Here is a 19,864-nt window from a genome sequence, read left to right as displayed (position 1 = left end):
TCTGGGTTCTCTTTGTAGTCTCGGCTTTGCAGTGCACATCAATGCACAGCGCTACACATGAACCGCTGCAAGTAGGATGTAATAAAAGTTTAGAGACAGTAATATAAAGTCAGGAGAACATGATGACCAGGTAAGTCTTCCCATTGCGATGCGTTGTGCGATTTCCCCGTGGATTTTGATGTGTGAGCTGAATGTAGAGCGTTTGACAGCTCGTCTTTTTAGGCTGCCTGTGTTCCCCACAGGGTGAAAGATGTTCTGAGCATTTTGGTTCATCTAGGATACAGTGATGTGAGGGTATAATAATTGAAAAGACCTGTGAGAAAGGCAATGGATTTTCCCCTTACAGTTTTGCCAAAACAAATCTAATCAGTTTAATCATACAGTTACTGTATGTAGTTATTATGAAATTAGTCATTTAAAAAGACTGTTACCAAATTGTAAATTGGGAAACATTTTTCATTTTCCTAATACTGAACACAGTAGCTTCATAGATATTAAAAAGGATTCATCTTGAGAATACGACTCCTGCTATTGTGTCTCATCTCTCCTGGGTCCGTGGAGGTCAGAGGTTCATAACACAAGGGGTTGTGGGAAGTTGAGGAGTCTGCTTGTCTTTTGGTTTCAGCTGCTGTGGAGACGAGGACAGAGCTTCCTCTCAGGAAAAGGAGACAGACCGACTGTGGAGGTTTTGCGGAGCAACTGGAGCGATCAGCCACACAAATCCACACTAACACACAGACACATACACATGTACAGTATATATGCAATGATGTTTTGAGTGTTTACAGATCTTTACCTGCATTTTATGTCTCCACACATCGCTGACTGATCACCATCATTTTGAGTAAGCGTTGTCCTTGTGCGATGTTGACAGCTCATAATGAGCAGTTAATTATGCAGCAGAGTCAATTTAAGTGAGTAAAAATAAATATGTTAACAGATGGTAAAGCAATTTGTGCTGCAAATATAATTCCATTGTCATTCAGATTTCTGGACTAAAATAAACAGATATGAGCCCTAAGGATCTGTTATCATTTACCACATGACGGGCTCTGTCGATACCCGCCTGTGTATATCTAAGGTACTCATGCACCTGCATCTGTACATGTTAATTCATGCATTCTTTGCATGTCTGTGTGTCCAGATGGAATTTGTGAGTGCGTCCAGCTGTTGTTTGTGGTTCCATGCTGGAGTCCAGCTGGGCTTCCTTAGCAGTTGAGTGGGCTAGACATCGCTACGCAAGGTCAAGCACACAGCGATTTGATCGATAATTTTACACAGGTACATGCTGAGTAAAAGTTTCAATCTTGACTTCAAAGTTACCTTTGGCTAAATGACAGTAATTACATAAAACAGAGACAAATTCATCTGAGGAATGACATAGAAACATGACTTTCAGGTAATAATCCAGGACTGTCTGATTGTCCTAACACATTAGTGATCCAATGTATATCCAGTAAGATGTTTTGTTTTTCTGTATTAAACACCTGCTTGCTGGCATAATTATTGGCGGCGCTGGGTGTAAAACTTTGGAAGTGATTTCACTGTTGAGTTTAGTGGTAAAACTCTCGCTTGCCATTTTGAAGGCCTAGCTTTGACTTTTAGCGAATGAAACCTTTTCCAGCTCCTCTACATTAAAGCAGGAAACAAGTCTGCAAGATAGATAAATATGGTTTGTGTCTGGGTTTCTGTCTGGGTGGTGGTGGAGACAGACAAACTGCTCTAGGACCCTTAGATAGATAGATTAATTATGCAAGTGCACTTGGTGTCTGGTACTGTAGGTCTTTCCCAGAAAGAAGGAGATGGACTGGTATCGCATGAGCGCTGAAGAATAGAGAGGCACCTACAGAAACTTACTCGTAAATTCAAGGGAAAAAAGTTGCAGGGCTGACAACCAATTCTTCACTTCCCCACTGACAGCTGGCTTCCCTCATCATGCTTTGTTTATTTGGAGTTATCCTTAATAAATTACTTATTAATTTACCTCCCGCGGTAGCTACTTGACCCTCCTGTCTTTGTTATGGCCTGAATGAGCCGGGCATAACAAGTATTACTATGCTGTAGCTATGACCAACAAATCGACCCCCATCAGCATTTTACAAGCATCGGGAGCATCGTGGCACTGACCAAAACACTGGCAATCACACTATAAACCCGTGCTGCCCTGCAGCAGAACATCCACACCCTCTGCTGTGGTGCCAAAGCTAGCACCAAAAACACACTGGACCGATCTACAGCTCCAGATGTTCCCGCAGCATTACCTCACTGTGAAACAGTAAAAGTGAAGGAGGGAAGGGGGATTTGTGATGAGGGATTTATGCCACACCACATACACAGAACATTATTTGGAAAATGAAAAAAGAAAGAAGTTGCAAGTGAAGTGTCCTTTGAAATACTTTTAGGATGAATAAATATTGTTAACTGAAATGTAGCATTTTAATTTGACTTGCCATGAGGCCTGTTAAGTATGCCTATAATCATCTTTGGATACTGTTTGGAGACCAACGGCAAATAAACGAATGCGCACATTTGGAACAATCTGTCAGTAATGTCTTCTCTGAGGTGTGTTCTTTCATTTGGTGGAGGGATTTCGTCATCAAAGGTCATATGACGTAGATATGTTGAGTTTTAGTGTGCTTCTTCATGCATCTCCCATAGGCTTCAACAGAACTGGCACCAAAGTGTGGCACCAAGCAGAGCATTAGAACGTTATAATGATGTAATGACCCTTCCTTCATTTTAAGTTTCGTTGGTTTCTCTGGATAATTCACAGACCTTCTCCTTTTCATAGGGACTATTTCTTTGGTAACAAACAAAATTTAAAATCTATACTAAACCCCAGTCATCTACATTTAAATCAATGCCTGTTAGTATACTGGACTCAGGATGGACTCAAGTATTCTTTAACAGGTGGTTCAACTTCACCACATTCAGACATTTGCAGCTCAGTCATTAGCTGTAGCTGCTAGTGATTTCCTCTGACTTCCTCTGTGTGTTGTGGAGCTAAAAGTGAGTTAATTTTCTACCCAGACAGAAGAGATGACTGCAAGTAATTACGGCACTCCACAGGGTGTACCTGGTGATAACTGTAGCAGATAGATTTAACAAGCAATGATCCTGGCCAGACTCACACACACACACACACACACACACACACAGAGCAGGAAAGCATTAAAAGCATGTAAACACAGCGCAAAGCAGGCCAACGTACTCAAATGTACACACACACGACATGCACCATTAAAGTTTGTTTACGAATTGCACAGAGGTATGTCCGACTTTGAAAAGTAAACTTGTGATGGTTGAAAGCGCATCTAAAAGTAGGTCATTATGGAGTCGGAAAGCTCGTACCATCCTCCTCCACCAGTATAACAGTCCTGACTCTGGTTGTTTTCTCAAGCAAGGCAATAATCTGACACCAGCAAAGCAAAGACACTCTAGATGCTGATAGTTTTCTTCTAAGAAGTTACAGTACAAATAGTACATTTCTCAGAGTTGTTTTCCAAGTGGGCAGCTGATTACAGCAAAAAAAAAAAATTGCTCTAAAAACCCATTGCACAGCAGTTAGCAACTAGCTGGTGAACATAGTGGAGAATTCAGTTGCTTTCCCTGCTCGGTTGGTGGAGATCAAAACAGAGCAAAGCGTGAACAATAAACTTACATTGGTCAGGTGGTTAGAAGAATGACGATGCATGCTAACGTTGCTCTGATTTAGCTGGATGTGTAAAATAGGCAACCCTACAGACAGGCACTGTCTTTCTGATGAAAGCTTGCAGCCCTCAGCTACGCTCCCCCATTAATTGATCACAGGGACTCAGATGAAAACAAAATATCATGTAATTTGGTGTGAATTTTGCCCAATTACGCCTGCGGCGGGGATGTGAGTAGGTGTCACTTCATTTTCGGTCTTAGAAAAAAACTTACTCCCAAGTCACAAAAACATCTCATTAAAGTCTGCCATCAGTCTCTGTTCTGCAATTTTGATATTTGGATAAAATCCATCACAAAAAAGCCTTATGGTGCTGTGAACAATGGATTTCCCCTCTGTGCGATGACACCATTGCCTGGTCGGTTTCTTATAGGCTTTACAAGCTACTTGCTAACTTCCTCCCTGCTGATGTGGCTTCCTGGCAATCAGCCAGACCCCTCTCTCCCCACCTCCCATGGCCCATAAAGCCGCTCTGCTGCCTGTCCCGTGTGAGACAGGAAGCAAAGCCCTGTGGACAGTGACCTCACTGCAGGAAGAGTAGAGGGTGTGTGTACTGTAAGTGTGTGTACATGCGCGTGCAGAATTGTAATTCTCTTTTCTCTTCAGATAGTTCACAAAGCAACGTGCTGCACCAGTCTCGGTATAAAAAGCTTAAAGACTTGAAATATTTTCAGAGCAATTTTTAATGTGTACATGTCCAGCATGGCTTGTTAACACACTCAACTAGAGGTGAACACACAACAACACAAATGTATAAAATCTTACATTTTCTACAGACCCCTAACAACCAATCAAAAAACACTAATTGGAATGTTATTAACAAAAAATGTCATATCAAGTTTGGAGAGAACAAAAATGCACAAAATAAGACAAATTATCAAAGACAGACAATAACCTCATCTGTTTTTATTGACTGCTGCTTTCTTTTTGTATCCCCCCCCCCATCTCATCCCAGTCAGGGATTATGGTCAAGTTTTTTCAGAAAGTCACTGAACCGTAGTAATGAAGAGAGACGTTCAAGAGGGCCTAGTATGAGATGCCAAGCTCCGCTGTTGATGGTCAGTACAGAATTGACTGAATATAACAAAATCTACTCTCTACTCTAGCGGCAGTTAGTGGATGAACAGTTTTCTCAAGTGGGCTGCTCAACAGTTTCAATGCCTGCGTGAAGCCCAGTGAGAGCTGATCCGCTGCACTCATCTGGGGCAAAGCGACGACACAGATGCTCAAAGTCATTTGTCAGCCATCTTTTCTGTTTCATCCCGCGGTGAGGAGGTGAGTGGCGATTTAAAAGGAGTGGTTTCAGAGTGGATGGGCTCCATGAGCAAGGTGAGATGCACTCCGAAGAGAAAAGCATCTTGACAACCCACAATCCTTTGGGTTCGAACCATCATAAGCCACAAAGTTGATCCGAGTGAAACTGAAACAGAGCACAGTCTTACTCACGTTGGACATATATATATTTTTCTCTTTTGCTTTGATCTTTTCAGTCCGTTATTTATTGATCTGGTTTTTCCCGGTAGAGTTCTGACTTTGCACAGGGCTGATGCAATGGCTTTTTGAAGCTTGTGGTTATTAGGAATTGCGGTCATACAGTGACCGCAGCGCACAGAGTGGCGAGCACAGACACAGCTAGAAGAATACTTGCCTTCTCATTGATTATGTAGACTTTAACAGAGATGTTCATTAAAATAAAAGACAAAGAAAAAAGAAAGGTATAAAGCCTACGCTCAGAACCAAAACAGCAGCGCTGTTAACATGCAGTGTTTACAGAAACACATCCTGAGAGCGATGAAACCTTACCTAAACTTTGCATCAAGGCCCTGTACTTCAAAACGAACAAGGCATTAACATAAAAGAACTTCAGCCTTTGCAACTCTGAATGTGACATCCTGTTGCCAAGTCTGCATTCACCGAACTCCAAACCTGCCAGGTACAGTGTTTTTAAGTGATGTGTTCAGTGTTGCTGAACAAGGAGGTGGATCTACAAACAGGCTCTGCTGTGCGAGGCTGGACCTTGGCCTGGACTAGTTTCCTTATGGGGGAGGAGAGAGCAGGAAGGAGGGGAGGAAGGTGAGGTTGGGGAAGACAATAATGTGTTGTGTGTGTGTGTGTGTGTGTGTGTGTGTGTGTGTGTGTGTGTATTAGGGAGAGAGAAAATAGGGGGAGGAGAAAGCGAGATAGAGAGAGAAGGCCATTGTTGTGATTATGATCCCCTCGGGCTTAAGGGCTGGGCTGAGTATGCGGAGGGCTGGGGATAGAGAGAGTGTGGGAGATTTACAGTCAGAAAACAGGCCTCGCTTATGGAGAGTAGAGCTGATTAACAGAATAGCTCGACACACACACACACACACACACACGCATCAATCAGCATTGACAGATTTCTTTTCTAACCTGTCAATATTCTCTCTTCTGCTTGGTGTCCTGAGACAACGAGCATCACCTTACAGAGAATCTCTCAAACTGCAGAATCACTGAAACTGTGATTTCAAGGTGCACTCGACTTTTTCAACTTTGAAGTGGTTAGATTAGCTTTGAAGTGGTTAACTCCCCGCGGGCTCTCTGTGTGGAGGATACAGAGGAGAAATGAAGGGTTGATAAAAAAAATAAAAAAAAGAACTCCATACACAACGTTGTGTCTAGTGCAATGAGTCGGCATTTTCGGAGCCTGTCCAGACACTAGGGTGTTCAAGCACTCATTGATGTGCCTGTAGGACCAATGGAAGAGCAGGACAGGAGAGGAGGGAGGAGAGGTTGGTGGGGGTGCTTTTAACGCTGATTAGTTTCGCCCCCCCACCCCCCCAATCCTGATGATGAGGAGGTGAGCAATGGACACAGGACACCGTTTCCTGGCAACCGCTATCGACTGGCCACAGATCAATCTCCAGACTTCTGGTGACGGCTGATTATGCTCTTCCTTTTCCTCCTTTCAGTGCAAGTGTCCTGTTAACTTTACCTCTGTCTGTGCAGGTGTCTCACCTCAACCTGTCTTCACCTAGCTGGAGGCCTAACAAAACAGCAGTGGTGTGTATCTGCGCCGTCTGGCAACATGCACTTAGAGCAAGCGAAGCACTTAGATTCCTAAAAAAGGTCTGTCACCTATCGTAAGCTAAAGTTTCCTCTTTGGCTAGCACTGTTGTTGAGCGAGCAGAAGAATTTGGGTCACCAGAGCTGTGGCCAGTGGGACAGAGCCATTAAAGTCCGCTCTCTCTCTCTCTCTTCCCACCCCTCCTTATTCCTGAGATCCAAACTCTGCATGTTCAGGGAGACGAGGTCAGCCCCCCCCCCCGCCCTCCCCCTTTCCTTGTCTCAGCTGCAGAAAATTCTGTCTCTCCTCACCCTCCCCATCCACATCTGTGTAACCTGAGCCGGGTGACCTGAGCCCCCTCTGGTCACATTGGCAGCTTACTTCTTAATGCTACCTCAGATAAGCCTTCCTCCCATTCATATTTGAAGTCCCACTCTAAAGTCGGCCACTCCTACACGCTCTCTTTAACTTCAGCCCAGTTTGTAGACTCAAAGTCTTATTTGTATAAAAAAAAAATAGTGATGATGAGATCATTTCAAATGTTACATTGCTGCTACACTTTTTGAATAACTTGGGGCTGCTCATTCCACAAGTATATGGGTGAGGTCACCAGACCCAAGAAATTATTGTATATGTATTCACAAATGGGTCAAGAGAAATGATCTCGTCTTTGATGAATATTGTTTCTCTTAAAGGACACCATTGGCTTTGCACATTTTAGCCCTAATACTACTATTTAACAATGTAATAACCATTTTACACAAACCATTTTGGAAACCGTGCTGTTATTTTTCAGATTTTTCAATGTATGTTTCCATGGCAGCCATTGGTTTCCATTCATTTCTGTAAAATTTTCTGTGCCCACACTCCCCCTTCTTCTCATCTCTCTTCTTGCGAGATGAAAAGGGAGTGTTTTGGTTCTGGGAGTTCAAGGTTTAGTTTAGGGGTCACAGGGGTTAACTGCATTTGCACACACCTGCTCTTTTTTAATGAAGAGGATTAGTCTGTGTCCACATGAGCCTGCATTGCTCGAGCCCACCCTGGTACTTACAGCTATGCTATATTTAAAATAGATCAATGAATTTCCTTAAATTGTCCTTTCAAAAAACACTAGCAGTAAAAAGTCCATTATGAACTGCATGGTACATTAGCTGCCCCCTGTGACTGCTGTGCTGCATTTGTGGTGTTACATCCTGTTCTGAAGTGGCTTTGCTTTGTTTCTCCCTTGTTTTATGTCACACACACACACGCAGAGATGCAATGAATGCTCCCTCTCTTGTGTTATTTCACAGTGAGCTGACTCTTTAAATTAACCATTAGTCTGTCTCCTCTGTAGCACAAAGAAAAGGACTTACTGTTGACAGAAAGGGGGCTCGCTGAGAATTAGCTACATAAATGAAAGTTAAGGGAAGAGGTTTCCTTTAAAGTCTGTTTACCCTTTCAGCCAAAGAGGTCTTTAAATGGTTTCCAAGTAAGGAAAAGAAAGAAGGTAGATCTATTGTCCAACTATGTGAGCACAAGATAAAGAAGGAAAACAAGGCAGTAGTAGTCTGAATTTAAAGGATAATTACTATTTATTACAATTTGGGTCTTTTTTCATAGCCATCATTTCTATGTGTTATGATAACATTGTACTCATCAAAGTAATTGCTGATATCAGGGAACAGGTCAAAATGACTACAACAAAGCCCAATGGGGCATCAGTCAGACAATCAGCCTGGTTTTAAAGGAATAATTCAACATGCTTACTAGCTCTTTTGCTGAGCGTTAGATGAGTAGATCGATACTACTGTCATGTCTGTAGACTTACTATGAAGCTAGAGCCAGCAGCTGGTTTGCTAAAACACTGGAAGCAGGAGGAAACAGCTACCCTGGCTCTGTCCAACGCAAAAGAAAATCTGCCTATTAGCACCTCAAAATGTTACTAATTTTGTATGGCTTAAACAAACAAGGTATAATGTGTTAATAAAATTTAGAGGTGGTAGAGCCAGGCTAGCTGATTCCCCCTGCTACCAGTCTTTATGCTAAGATAAGCTAATTGCCTGCTGGCTGCAGCTTGATATTTAGCGTACAGACCAGACATGAGAGTGGTATCAATCTTGTCATCTGTCCACAAAAAAGCAAATAAGTGTATTTCTCAAAATGTCAAAACATTCCTTTAAACAGACCCCCATGTTCGACAGATCATCTAAACCACTTTATTTGGAGGTAAGCCAAAAGTGAGCGCACCCAAAATGTAAGTAATCCTTCACTGCACGCAAAAGCTGTGTGCACAACTACAGCAAATATGGTAGGTCCAAGTAGAACCAGGAAGCTGGTCCGTAAACTGATTTATGTTGACACCGTAATAATTTTACTGTCTGTCTTTATTTTCTCTTGCAAATGAGTTTGGCTAACCTGGGGGTTTGTTTAAAGCCGGTATGAGCGACATCTTTTTAGCAAAGTCGCCACATACCCAGATCTCAGCAATTAACTTGATGAGTACAGTGTTATTATTACAATTAAAATTACCATTAAAAATAAGATCTAAGTTGTAATAAACTGGAATTATCCTTTAAAACCAAACCAGTGCCTGTATGACTAACAAACTGAACTCTGATCCAACCCTACGACTTTTACAAAGGGAGGATGATACTGTATACGGGCTCAAGGCAGGCCTCAAAATACCTCTTAATGTAAACAACAGTGAAATATCTTATCTTCCCTGTCTCTTTCTAACTTACCTTCCACCCCATGACATACTGTGCTGCAGAGAAAAGGGAAGAGATGGAGCAAGATGAAGAAGATGATGATGCAAGGAGGAAGGAACACTACTGAACCCTACCTGTCCGTCTACAAATCGCTTTCTTTTCTAACCCTTTGCATTCCTTTCTTTTGTGGCAACTGTGATAGCATAAGCAGATGTCAATTTATCGGCGAGGATAAAGCCCCTACTGAGATTAGGGGAAGGAGGAGGGGGGTGCAGAGGCAGGAGAGAGAATAGAACAGCCTTCCTGGTTTAGAAATAATAATAATAACAACAAAAAGTCACACAAAATGAACCAAAACAAAAACAAGAAGAAAAAAAAAAGTGCAAACTTCTCTCATATAAATATACTACAGTCAACGCATTGTAGAGCACCATGGGAGACAGGAGGATGTTAGGGTGGTGTGTTTGTGTGTGTGTGTGTGTGTGTGTGTGTGTGCATCAGTACAGTATTGGATCTACTACCAAATAGAGTACTAAGAGTTGCAGGAGCCACTGAGCACACAGACTTGAAACAGATGGATCATTGGGAGGAGGGCTGGATTAGAGGAGGGTGGTGTCTAAGGTCCAATTTAAGTTCAAAGTTCAGTACCCCCTAATGTCAAGGGTCAGACCCAGTCCTGCAGCGAGCGCTTGCAGTGCACCAGCAGCCGCGGCGCCCCTTTGCTCTGCAGCGTGTTGATGATGGCGTAGATCAGTCCCAGGATGCACAGCACCAGGACCAGTGGGATGGTTACCATCAGGATGTTCATGGTCCGCTCCTCGCTGTCATCCACCTTCAGCACCACGTCCACCTCGTTGGTGTCTTCCTCACGACCCTCACGATAGTCTTCGTCTTTGTCGTTGTTTGATCCTTTGCCCGTGTCTTTGTCCGTTCCGCCGTGATCCGTTCCATCCCGGTCTTTGCCCTTATCGCCGCCACCTCCTACGTCGGGGTTGAATGGTGGGCGGTTCACGTCTGGGTATTTGCGTCCTGAGTCTGTGTCCGTGTCTCTGTCTGGATCCAGGTCCACGCTGCAGCCCATGAAGTCTCTCAGAATGGACTTAGGGTAGCCTGGTTCACTCTTCATGCGATGGTTGTCAAACTTCCAGTACTTGGAACCCTTGTAGAAAAAAGTGTAGGCTGGAGAAGGCAAGGAGAGCAGAAGATGTCAGCCAACATAACAATTTGAAGACATATAATAAAGGAATAGTTTGACATTTTGGGAAATACATTTCTTTGCCCTCTTGCCAAGAGTTAGGTGAGAATATTGATACCACTCTCATTATCTGTCTGTTCTATATGCAGCTAGAGCCAGCAGCTGGTTAGCTTAGATGGTAAACAGGGGGAAACAGCCAAGAAATAGTGCTGCACATAAGCCCCTGTAAAACGTGCCGTTTTTCCACTTGTTTTGGTGCTGGTAGGTGGGATTTGTTGCCTTCAGACAGAGCCAGGCTAGCTGTTTCCCTGTTTCCAGTCTTTATGCTTAGCTAAGCTAACCAACTGCTGGCTGTGGCTTCATATTGAACAGATAGGTAGTGAGAGTGGTATCAATCTTCTCTTCTAACTCTTGACAAGAGGACAAAGAAGCTTATTTCCCAAAAAGTTGAACTATTCCTAATTGTTTATTTATCCAAAATAATTTGTTTGAAAAATGGAAAAAATGTCTACTGTCTTTAATTGAGACTCTGCTCGGAGATTGAATCACTCCTCTCTATTTTCACTCTAACCAAGCACGGCAAAGCAAAAAGCACTTCACATGTAGGTTCAAATTCACTTTCCAACAGACACAAACACACACACGCCACCTCCACTCTCCCCTGATGATTGCATGACCACACCCTGATTCTTTGTTTCTGTCTGCCCCAGCCCCTCCTTTCCCTTTTTCACACACACACCCACACACACACACACACACACACACCCACACCCACACACACACACACACACATACACAGACAGAAACCACTCTTCCTGTCTCAGCTTACCTCCATCATCGCTGAGAAAGGCCCCCTTGGGAGTGGAGGGCACTGACGATCCCCAGACACTGATTGGTTTTGGGTAGCCTCTGTCAGCCAAGCGCGACTGCTCATTGAAGCGCCAGTACCTGCAGACGTCAACAGAGAAGATGTTCCAGTGTTGTTACTGTTTATCAACTGTCTAAATAAGAAAAGAACAGACAGTACAGTACATGGTGGGCCTACATGGTGTGTATATAGCAGTACTGTTTCCACTGAACATTCAAATCTGTTCTGAGTGTAAGTGCACTAGTAAACCAGAAGCAAGTAAGTCATACTGCTCTTAGCAAGGTTTTAATGGATTTGTAGACCTATAGTGTAATTATTTTCATAAATATGTTACCTTTGCATACGCTTGTGTTATTTCTTTTCTACGGCAGTGCAAAGCGTGTTCAGTATGTTTTTGCTTATACAGTATAAGCGTGTTGTTGAGACATTTCAATCTTAACTTAAATATCAACATCATGTCACTGGAGGAAAAGCCAGGGGATCACCAAAGTCAGTAGGCTACATCATCTGGGGACCATGAATGTCTGTACAAAATTTAATGGCAATCTATCATATAGTTGCTCAGACTTTTCAGTCTGGACCAAAGGGGTAGACTGACAGACCGACATTACCGACATTATCTCAGAATATGCATTACATTTCAAATTTGTTTCATGGAATGAAATGGGTTGAGATCAAGCTCAACCTGTAAAAGGCTGTCTTAACTTTCAGAATGAATCAAACTAATTGAGATACTAATATATAATATACTGATGTACTTGGTAGCAGGTGAATTAGAGGAGTTTGATGTAATGCTGACAGGTTGTAGCTACATTACCAGTCTCCTTGAAAGATGTAAGTGTAGCCGGATGGCTCCCACCAGATGGCTGTGTCTATTCGGTCGTAGGGAATATCCCTACCATAATCAACCAGCTCAAGTGGATAGCCTGGTTCCAGGTTAGCCTCCCTAAAAAGCCAGAATCTGTTTCCTGAGGAGAGGAGAGGCGAGGAGTGAAGAGGAGAGGAGAGGAGAGAAAAATTGCTTAATGATCCTTTATAGTGCATACATTGGTACATTTCCTATCCCCTCCCACTCATAACCCTTATAGACTCTGGAAAATGTTAACAACCCACACACAATCATACTGTATATGTCATGTACACTAGGTTACACACATGTCCACATACACGTACAAGAACAGATGTACCCATACACATTCTGCTCATGCACACACATTTAATTTGCTGGCACAGAATATGTTAAATAATTGAAATTGAATGAGGTATAAAAAGAGAATAATAAGAACAATCAGAGAAACAAAACCAGCATTTACACACACTTGTAAATTATGTGAATGCAATAATGATTTGTTGGCAAGCAATCAAATAACAGCAGACGCGAGTACGACATCATTGACTAAGGAATTTGGGTTTGGCTTGTAATTATCAATTAGGAGCGGCTTGTCTCATGTCAGGCTAAAGCAGATTTCTCGCTGAAGGGAAGGTTTTATTGTTTTCACTGTCAGACAGGGGGACTCCGTTCCTCCTGGCACCATTATATCTCTCCTCTTGGCTTCAATCCACTTTTCCCTCCCTCTTTCCCCCCAACCACCCGCACACACAAGTCCGCCCCTTGCTCTACACTCAGTGTCTGGAGAGAACAAGTGGTTGACGCAATGCTTCCCAGGGTTCCTGCGGTGCGCAGCCCTGATGTAAAATCCCATGATTTATTCCATGGCTTTCCATAACTACGCCAGAGTGCTTCAGTGACCTAAAGATTTGATTCCTTCCTGCTGTGTAACTATTGTTTTTCTAAAGGGATAAACATTGTGGTTTCTATTACAGTTGGGCTTGTTTGGGATAAAAACAGCTGTGAAACCTCTGGGTAATACAACAGCTGTGTAAGAGAAGTGGATAAATACATTTTTGCAAGTTACTGTACTGAGAATTTGTTAAAGTCTCTGATGTTCCCATACTTACCAAGTCTGGATAACACCTTTCAAAATCCAAATATTTGATGTCCAATATGTCCAAATTCCATCCATCCATGCATTTATCCTCATTAAATATATTCCCCCCAGGCCTTTTTCAATACATAGTGTGCCAAGTTTGAACTCGCTTTCTTGGTAGTTGGTAAGCTGAACTCTGGAATCCAAACTCACAAGGAAGGAAGGATGCAGTACGCTCAATTTACAATTGGTACAAGTTTTCTTGTTGACATCACCAGCTCAGTTAGAAGGTAATTACACTTCACAACAACCATGGCTGTTATCCTCACTGTTATGTACTGTATATTTACAACAAAACAAAATATTGTATCATACACTACACTGCCTCTGTTTTCATTTATATATAATTATTCATTTTTATTGAAGCTTACTGAGACTATGGACGTAGACCAGATGGTCATCTTGGGAGATGGAGAGACCTGCTAGCTAGAGCTAGATTGCCTTGCTAGCTGGCCCACAGAATGTCATTTGAGTAGCCATTATTTGATAATTCCACCACATTTTTAACATTTCTCACATAACATATCCCAAAATTTAAATCCGGGAATAACAGTTCAGTCAGCCAACATGATTATGGATTATGTTGTCAATGTAGAATATGTACAGTGGTGATATCTGCCATCTAAACTCTGGCCTCGTCACTCCCCACAAGGAAACACTAAGCTCAGCACAGCAGGGAGTGGGGAGTGATGATATTAACTCCCCCATAGGGTAATGTAGACTGTGATAGTTGTGGGTTATGTTGTCCACTGCCATTACTGCTGATTCCATGCGAAATGTATGCTGGGATACTTGTCTACCTCAAAGTCAGCTCCCAAAGCATCCCCAAGAACAAGAACACCGCGCAAAATTTTGGGCATGACTGAAGACATTTCACAAGTCCACGAAAACACAAATACAGACAAAATTGCAGATTGAGAAAGTACAACTGCCTTTACGCTGACAGAAAGTTAAGTTGTTAACTGCCTTTTTTCACCTGCGTAACATTGTAAAAATCAGGCACACCCTGTTTAAAAATGGTGCAGAAAAACTAGTCCATACATTTGTTACTTCTAGGCTGGACTATTGCAATTCCTTATTATCAGGCTGCCCCAATAAGTCCCTTACGACTCTCCAGTTGATCCAGAATAATATTTCTCCCATATTAGCTTCTCTGCACTGGCTCCCTGTAAATCCAGAATAAAATTTAAAATCCTCTCCTACAAAGCTCTTAAAGGTCAGGCACCATCGTATCTGAAAAAGCTCATAGTACCTTATTACTGCACTAGAACACTGCACTCTCAGAATGCAGGTTTACTTGTAGTTCCTTGAGTCTCCAAAAATTGAGCATAGCATTAGTTCAGGCAGGCCACGATGTCAAGCTCAGCTCACAATCCCAGCTACATCGGCTGACAGCAGCCAATCTCAAGCCAGCCCACATCAGCTGATGGCTCAGCTGATTCCCCTTCTAAGCATTAAATTGGCAAATCTCATACAAGGTGTATCATACTCACAATGCCCACTCTTGCTGCTTCCTCTGCAAGCTGCTTTGCAAGCTACCCCATGAGAACGACCAGACTACGTGCTTCAACTTATCCTGCTGCTCGTCATGTCGATTCCTGTCTATGATGAGGATCCATGGCAGATCGACTGCATCATGGACAGCACCAGCAATCTGAAGCAGAGGAAGCCATCTGTGGAGAGTGCACTGTTTCCATCTTCCGGAGCTCTCGTCTGGCAAATAAACATTCAAATACTCCCAGCATTAATGAATGGCCAGTGTACAAGCTACCGGAAACCTTATTTCAGAATAAGATTACAGCTCCTGTCGGAGCTTCTCACGAAGAGCTTTTCGCATTGTTCGAGGAAAACATTTCTATCTAACTCCCACCTGCAGATTTTTCCAACTCCTCTGTCCCCAGGACAGCTGCAGAGAAAAGAAAAAATAGCTCCTGCAACTCCGCTGCAGTCCTCCTCAATCCATGCCTTGACCACAGGTACAGTGCCTGCGACGCTGAATGATGACGTCACTCTAGTGAGCATCGATGGCATCACAGTCCCGTGGAAATCGTTGGGAAGTGCAGTCCCAGTCTCCACCGGAGTACCATTCTTTCCTGCTGCTGCAATCTCTCACAATCTAAGGAGCCAAATCCTAGCAGTGATGCCTTTACACCCTTAGCAATGGCATCTATTTGGTGCTAAATGGCAAGATAAAACGTATTTCTCAGTTAGGCTCACCTTCAAATCAAATATTTGATACCTTGTCAGAGGCGCTTTGCTGGATTCATCTTGACAACTGGTCATGAAAAAATGCGCAGGAGGCAGTAGCGATTTCAAAAACAGAATTGCTTTCTTTCCTCTGGCATCTTAATTTTGCTATGCGCATTATCCCCCAGGACGCTCCTTTATATCTAGGCTTCTCAACCTCTCCAATCTGTAGAGAAACTCAATGTCATGGCCAGCTTGGACGCAGGCTGTTGATCCGAGAGCTCCGGTTCTGGTCTATTCTGTGCAATAATAGAATGGCATCTCATTCTTTTATAATCTTCATCAGCTATAAAGTTATATACTTTTTTTAATAATCAGTGGTTCACTGATGCATAGCCAAAATAACTGTCATTCATGCCAGCTAATGCTGCTTCTACTGCTCTAATGGAAATGTACCCAATTGTTACAGCTTGTCTTCTGTGGGGTAAACACTGGTTAAGGAAACAAATCATGTTTTTTTTGTGACAATGAGGCAACTGTCAATATTATTAAGTGGTCATCTGTGCTGGGTAACTTCATCATCCGAGCAGCTCATATTCCAGGCAATAATAAATTGCTGATTCTTTGTCCGGTTTGAATTTCAGAACTGTGCCCGGAGGCAGCACCATCCAGCCTGACCTGCCCCCCATTCATTCAAACTGTGTTAGATTAAACTCAACCCTGCAATCATTTATGCTCCCTGCTGCTCGCTACATGCTATCTGGTTTAGTTAAGTCTACATTAAAAATATAGGATTCTGCATGGTCTTACTTCACCTCCTTTTGTGCCAGCTTCTCCGTAGCTATTTTGCCTGTCAGTATTTCCATTGTATGTGCCTTTATTGTTCAAAATACAGCCATCCTCCATAAAGGGACTTGTTGCAGGTATTCAATTCCATCTGCGCTGTTTGGATCCATCCACCAACAGCCTTCTAGAAAACCCATCTATTCATCTCCTGCTAAATGGCCTTAAGAGAGAGAAACCACAAGGCAATGATACACGTCTCCCTTTCACTCTCCCACACGTGCAAAAATTGATCACATATTTAAGGGACAGGTGCTTTGGTCCTTAAACAGACTTATTACTAGAAAAAGTCTTCCTCACAGCTTTTTATGGACTTCTCAGAGGTGGTGAATTCCCTACATGCACAGAATCTTTTGATCCTTTGCATGACCTCACTATAGCTGACGTAACAATTAACCCTCACTACTTCTCTATATTTCTAAATCACTCAAAAACTGATAGGGATAGGAAAGGAACGTCAATTTTAATCTCTGAGACTAACTAGATTAGGTCTTCTATGACTTGCTACCTGAGAACCAACCCGAAGCCAGCAAACAAGAGCCTCTCTTTGCCACAGGGGAGGGGAAGCTCATGTTCCAAGCACGGTTTGCCTCTCACCTTTGCCTCCTCTACCAATCCTGCGGGCTCCTGCCAGAACGGTACACTACTCATTCTCTCCACATAGTAGCAGCAACAGCTGCAGCATCCGTAGCTCATTTCAGCCTAATTGGCTTTCCACCAAGCTAGCTCCTCCTGCTGGCACTTCCATGTAAGGGAGGTCCCAGAACAGCGCAATACCGCCAAATCTAACTTACTGCAGATCAAATAAAAGTTTTCTTTGACTAAATGGTCCTGACTTAAGTAGAATGGGAGCCAGAGCCTTCAGCTATCAAGCTCCTCTCCTGTGGAATCAGTTCCCAGTTTGGGTTCAGGAGGCACACACCATCTTTACATTTAAGAGCTTGAGACATTCCTCTTTGATAAAGCTTATAGTTAGGGCTCAGGTGAGCCCTGAACCATCCCTTAGTTATGCTGCTATAGGCCTAGACTGCCGGGAGCTCCTCTCTCCTCCTCTCCCTCTCCATCTGTACGCATTCTTATCCCATTAATGCATGTTACTAACTTGACATTTTCTCTCTCCCGTAGTTTTGTGCTTTCTTGTCTTTCTCCTCGTTCCTTCTGTCAGTTTCAGCAGGTATTTCTGCCTCTGGAGCTGTAGAGTCTGGATCTATGATTGTGGGCCTCCAACTGCCCCCATATTCCTGCGAGACAACCACTACTACAATTATTATTATTAGTTGTATTATTATTATTATTATTGCTAGCATTATTATTAATATTATTATTTTTTATTCATATTAATATTATTACCACTACCATTTGCATTGTGCTACTGTATGTCCCCCCCTGTGCTCTCAGGTCTGCTGGCCCTTCCTTCTTTCCTTTTTTCTTCCCTTCCTCTTCCTTTCTCTTGTTCTTTCTTTGCTAATGGCTTGCAACCAAGTGTCACACTGAGAGGCTTGCTGGTGACATCATCCTCCTCATTATTAACAGCTGCCCCGAAGCCTGTAGCTCCCAGAGTCAAGCTGCATTAAACACTGAGGTCTTTATTTTTCATTCAACAACTTTATCCACCGTTATAAAAGACAAGCTGCTCTCAATGACTCACAGTATAAGTAATGTGCTAAAAGAGATACCACTGCTTTCTTAAGGCGGTAGGGGTATGTACTGTATATCTTCAACATTATCTGCAGAAGATGAAAAAAGTTCCAGAATCTGTTTTACCATTAAAATATGAAAGCATTAAGACATGATGGTTTGAAATTACCATGGAGCATTACAACTGTATTTAGATTGTAGAAGAAACCAGCTGGTGGATATTTTCTATGCAGGAGAGTATACTTATTTTCCATATGCTCGTGATATGAACCCTGCAATACCTTATCTATTAAGATGAAAACAAAATAATATTTTTTACCTTAAAGAGCTGACATACTGCTACATATGTAAGACAGACTGACTTATGATAAAACCTGGATCTTGTACCACAGCATCCAGTGAATCCAACTAAAATTGTGTATTGGCATGGCCAAGTAAACAGCGCTGCTTCACTGGAAACGGAATCCAAACAGTGGTGTTGTTTGTCATTGTTGCTACTGAAGTGACACAATGTTTGTATGTTACTTTCCTTCATGCTGTGGGGCAGCTAGTATCCTTAATTTCAAAACTGGACATATTCTCAAAGGCTATTGTTGCTACTGGAAGTCTGTCATGCTCTAAGTGACAGCTAATAATACCAGAAGAACATTATTTAGAACAGGGCCAGGCCTGTTTTTACAGCAACAATAACCAGAAACGTAGATGACATGTTCATTCCCTAAAGGAGATAGAGTGGGGAGATTGCTGTTCGCTAACAAGAGAAAAGGGGAATGGGTGAGGAGGTGAATGTGTGTCAGTCGGTTTGACGATCTTCCAAAAACGAGTGACCACTTAGGCTTTGTTAAAAGCCTTCTCCCATTCACCCATCATGTTCAAAAGCAAGCCATCATATGGCAAAAGTATTGGGGGAAAAAACAGTCATGAAGTATTTTAGAATTTATACAACTGAATAAAAAAATCAACAATTTCTAACTTTAAGAATGTACACATAGTGAGGTGCAGACCAGTGTGAGCTTCAATGCAAGTACATCAAAAAATCAGATTCAATCAAATTCTTCTCCAGAAGACCATTCTTTAGTCAGCAAACATTTTCATTTTCTTGCCTTCATCAGAGTGGTAGGCAAAAACATTTAGTGAGGAAAGCAAAGTGTACTGGGGAAGAGTTGTGAGATGGGTTTTAATTTTCTTGTGTTGCAAACCCGCCATATTATCTTTGAGAACATACAAACATACAATAGGTTTTGACTGTTGAACACTATTGGCCTTAGTGAGGAAGTAATCATATTCTGGGAGTTGTGTTTTGAAGAGCATGCATCTAGCAGTACGTGTGTGTGAGTGTTTGCTGCTTACCTTTAAAGAAGACGAACCTGCCATCGTGTCTCTCATAGGCAGCATCTATGTCTCCAGGTAAACCCCTCCAGAAGTGACTGATGGGCATGGGGTAGTTATCCAGAACCCTGTTCTTACGCACCCGCCAGAACCAACGGCCCTGAGGGGACAAAATTAAGAAGTGTGTTTGAGTTGAAAAATTCAATAGTTTCTCTCTGTAATTCTAAATTCCTGGGTGAGCCAACAAATAAATCCAAAGTAAACCAATGCCCAAATAAGTTAAAAAATATATGGCTTCATATTTCATTCTAACTATATCCCTGAACCCTTTCAAAACATTCTTATGCACACGAATATGAAGTGTACAAACAAGTTGGGAAGGATGCACA

General features: G+C 42.5%; 1 protein-coding gene and 1 long non-coding RNA gene across 3 annotated transcripts in view; one reads left to right on the top strand and one right to left on the bottom strand.

Annotated features, from left to right (window-relative positions):
- LOC122875299 overlaps window positions 1-4,975 on the top strand; it is a 34,360-nt gene extending 29,385 nt beyond the window's left edge. For both annotated transcript variants that reach the window (XR_006377792.1, XR_006377790.1), the window contains one exon: window positions 626-4,975. This is a non-coding gene — a long non-coding RNA (uncharacterized LOC122875299). The remainder of the gene's footprint in view (window positions 1-625) is intronic.
- Window positions 4,375-19,864, bottom strand: part of LOC122875286 (matrix metalloproteinase-15-like) — a 35,454-nt gene continuing 19,964 nt past the window's right edge. The window contains exons 7-10 of the mRNA XM_044194259.1: window positions 19,497-19,635; window positions 12,308-12,458; window positions 11,452-11,570; window positions 4,375-10,606 (exon numbers count right to left, since the gene is read on the bottom strand). Coding sequence (XP_044050194.1) covers window positions 10,092-10,606; window positions 11,452-11,570; window positions 12,308-12,458; window positions 19,497-19,635 — 924 coding nt within the window. The 3' untranslated portion in view covers window positions 4,375-10,091. The remainder of the gene's footprint in view (window positions 10,607-11,451; window positions 11,571-12,307; window positions 12,459-19,496; window positions 19,636-19,864) is intronic.

The sequence above is a fragment of the Siniperca chuatsi genome, linkage group LG1, assembly GCF_020085105.1.
Source record: "Siniperca chuatsi isolate FFG_IHB_CAS linkage group LG1, ASM2008510v1, whole genome shotgun sequence".
Taxonomy (NCBI): Eukaryota; Metazoa; Chordata; class Actinopteri; order Centrarchiformes; family Sinipercidae; genus Siniperca; species Siniperca chuatsi.
Note: the sequence above shows the minus strand (reverse complement) of the source record. Positions and strands in the feature narration are given on the sequence as shown.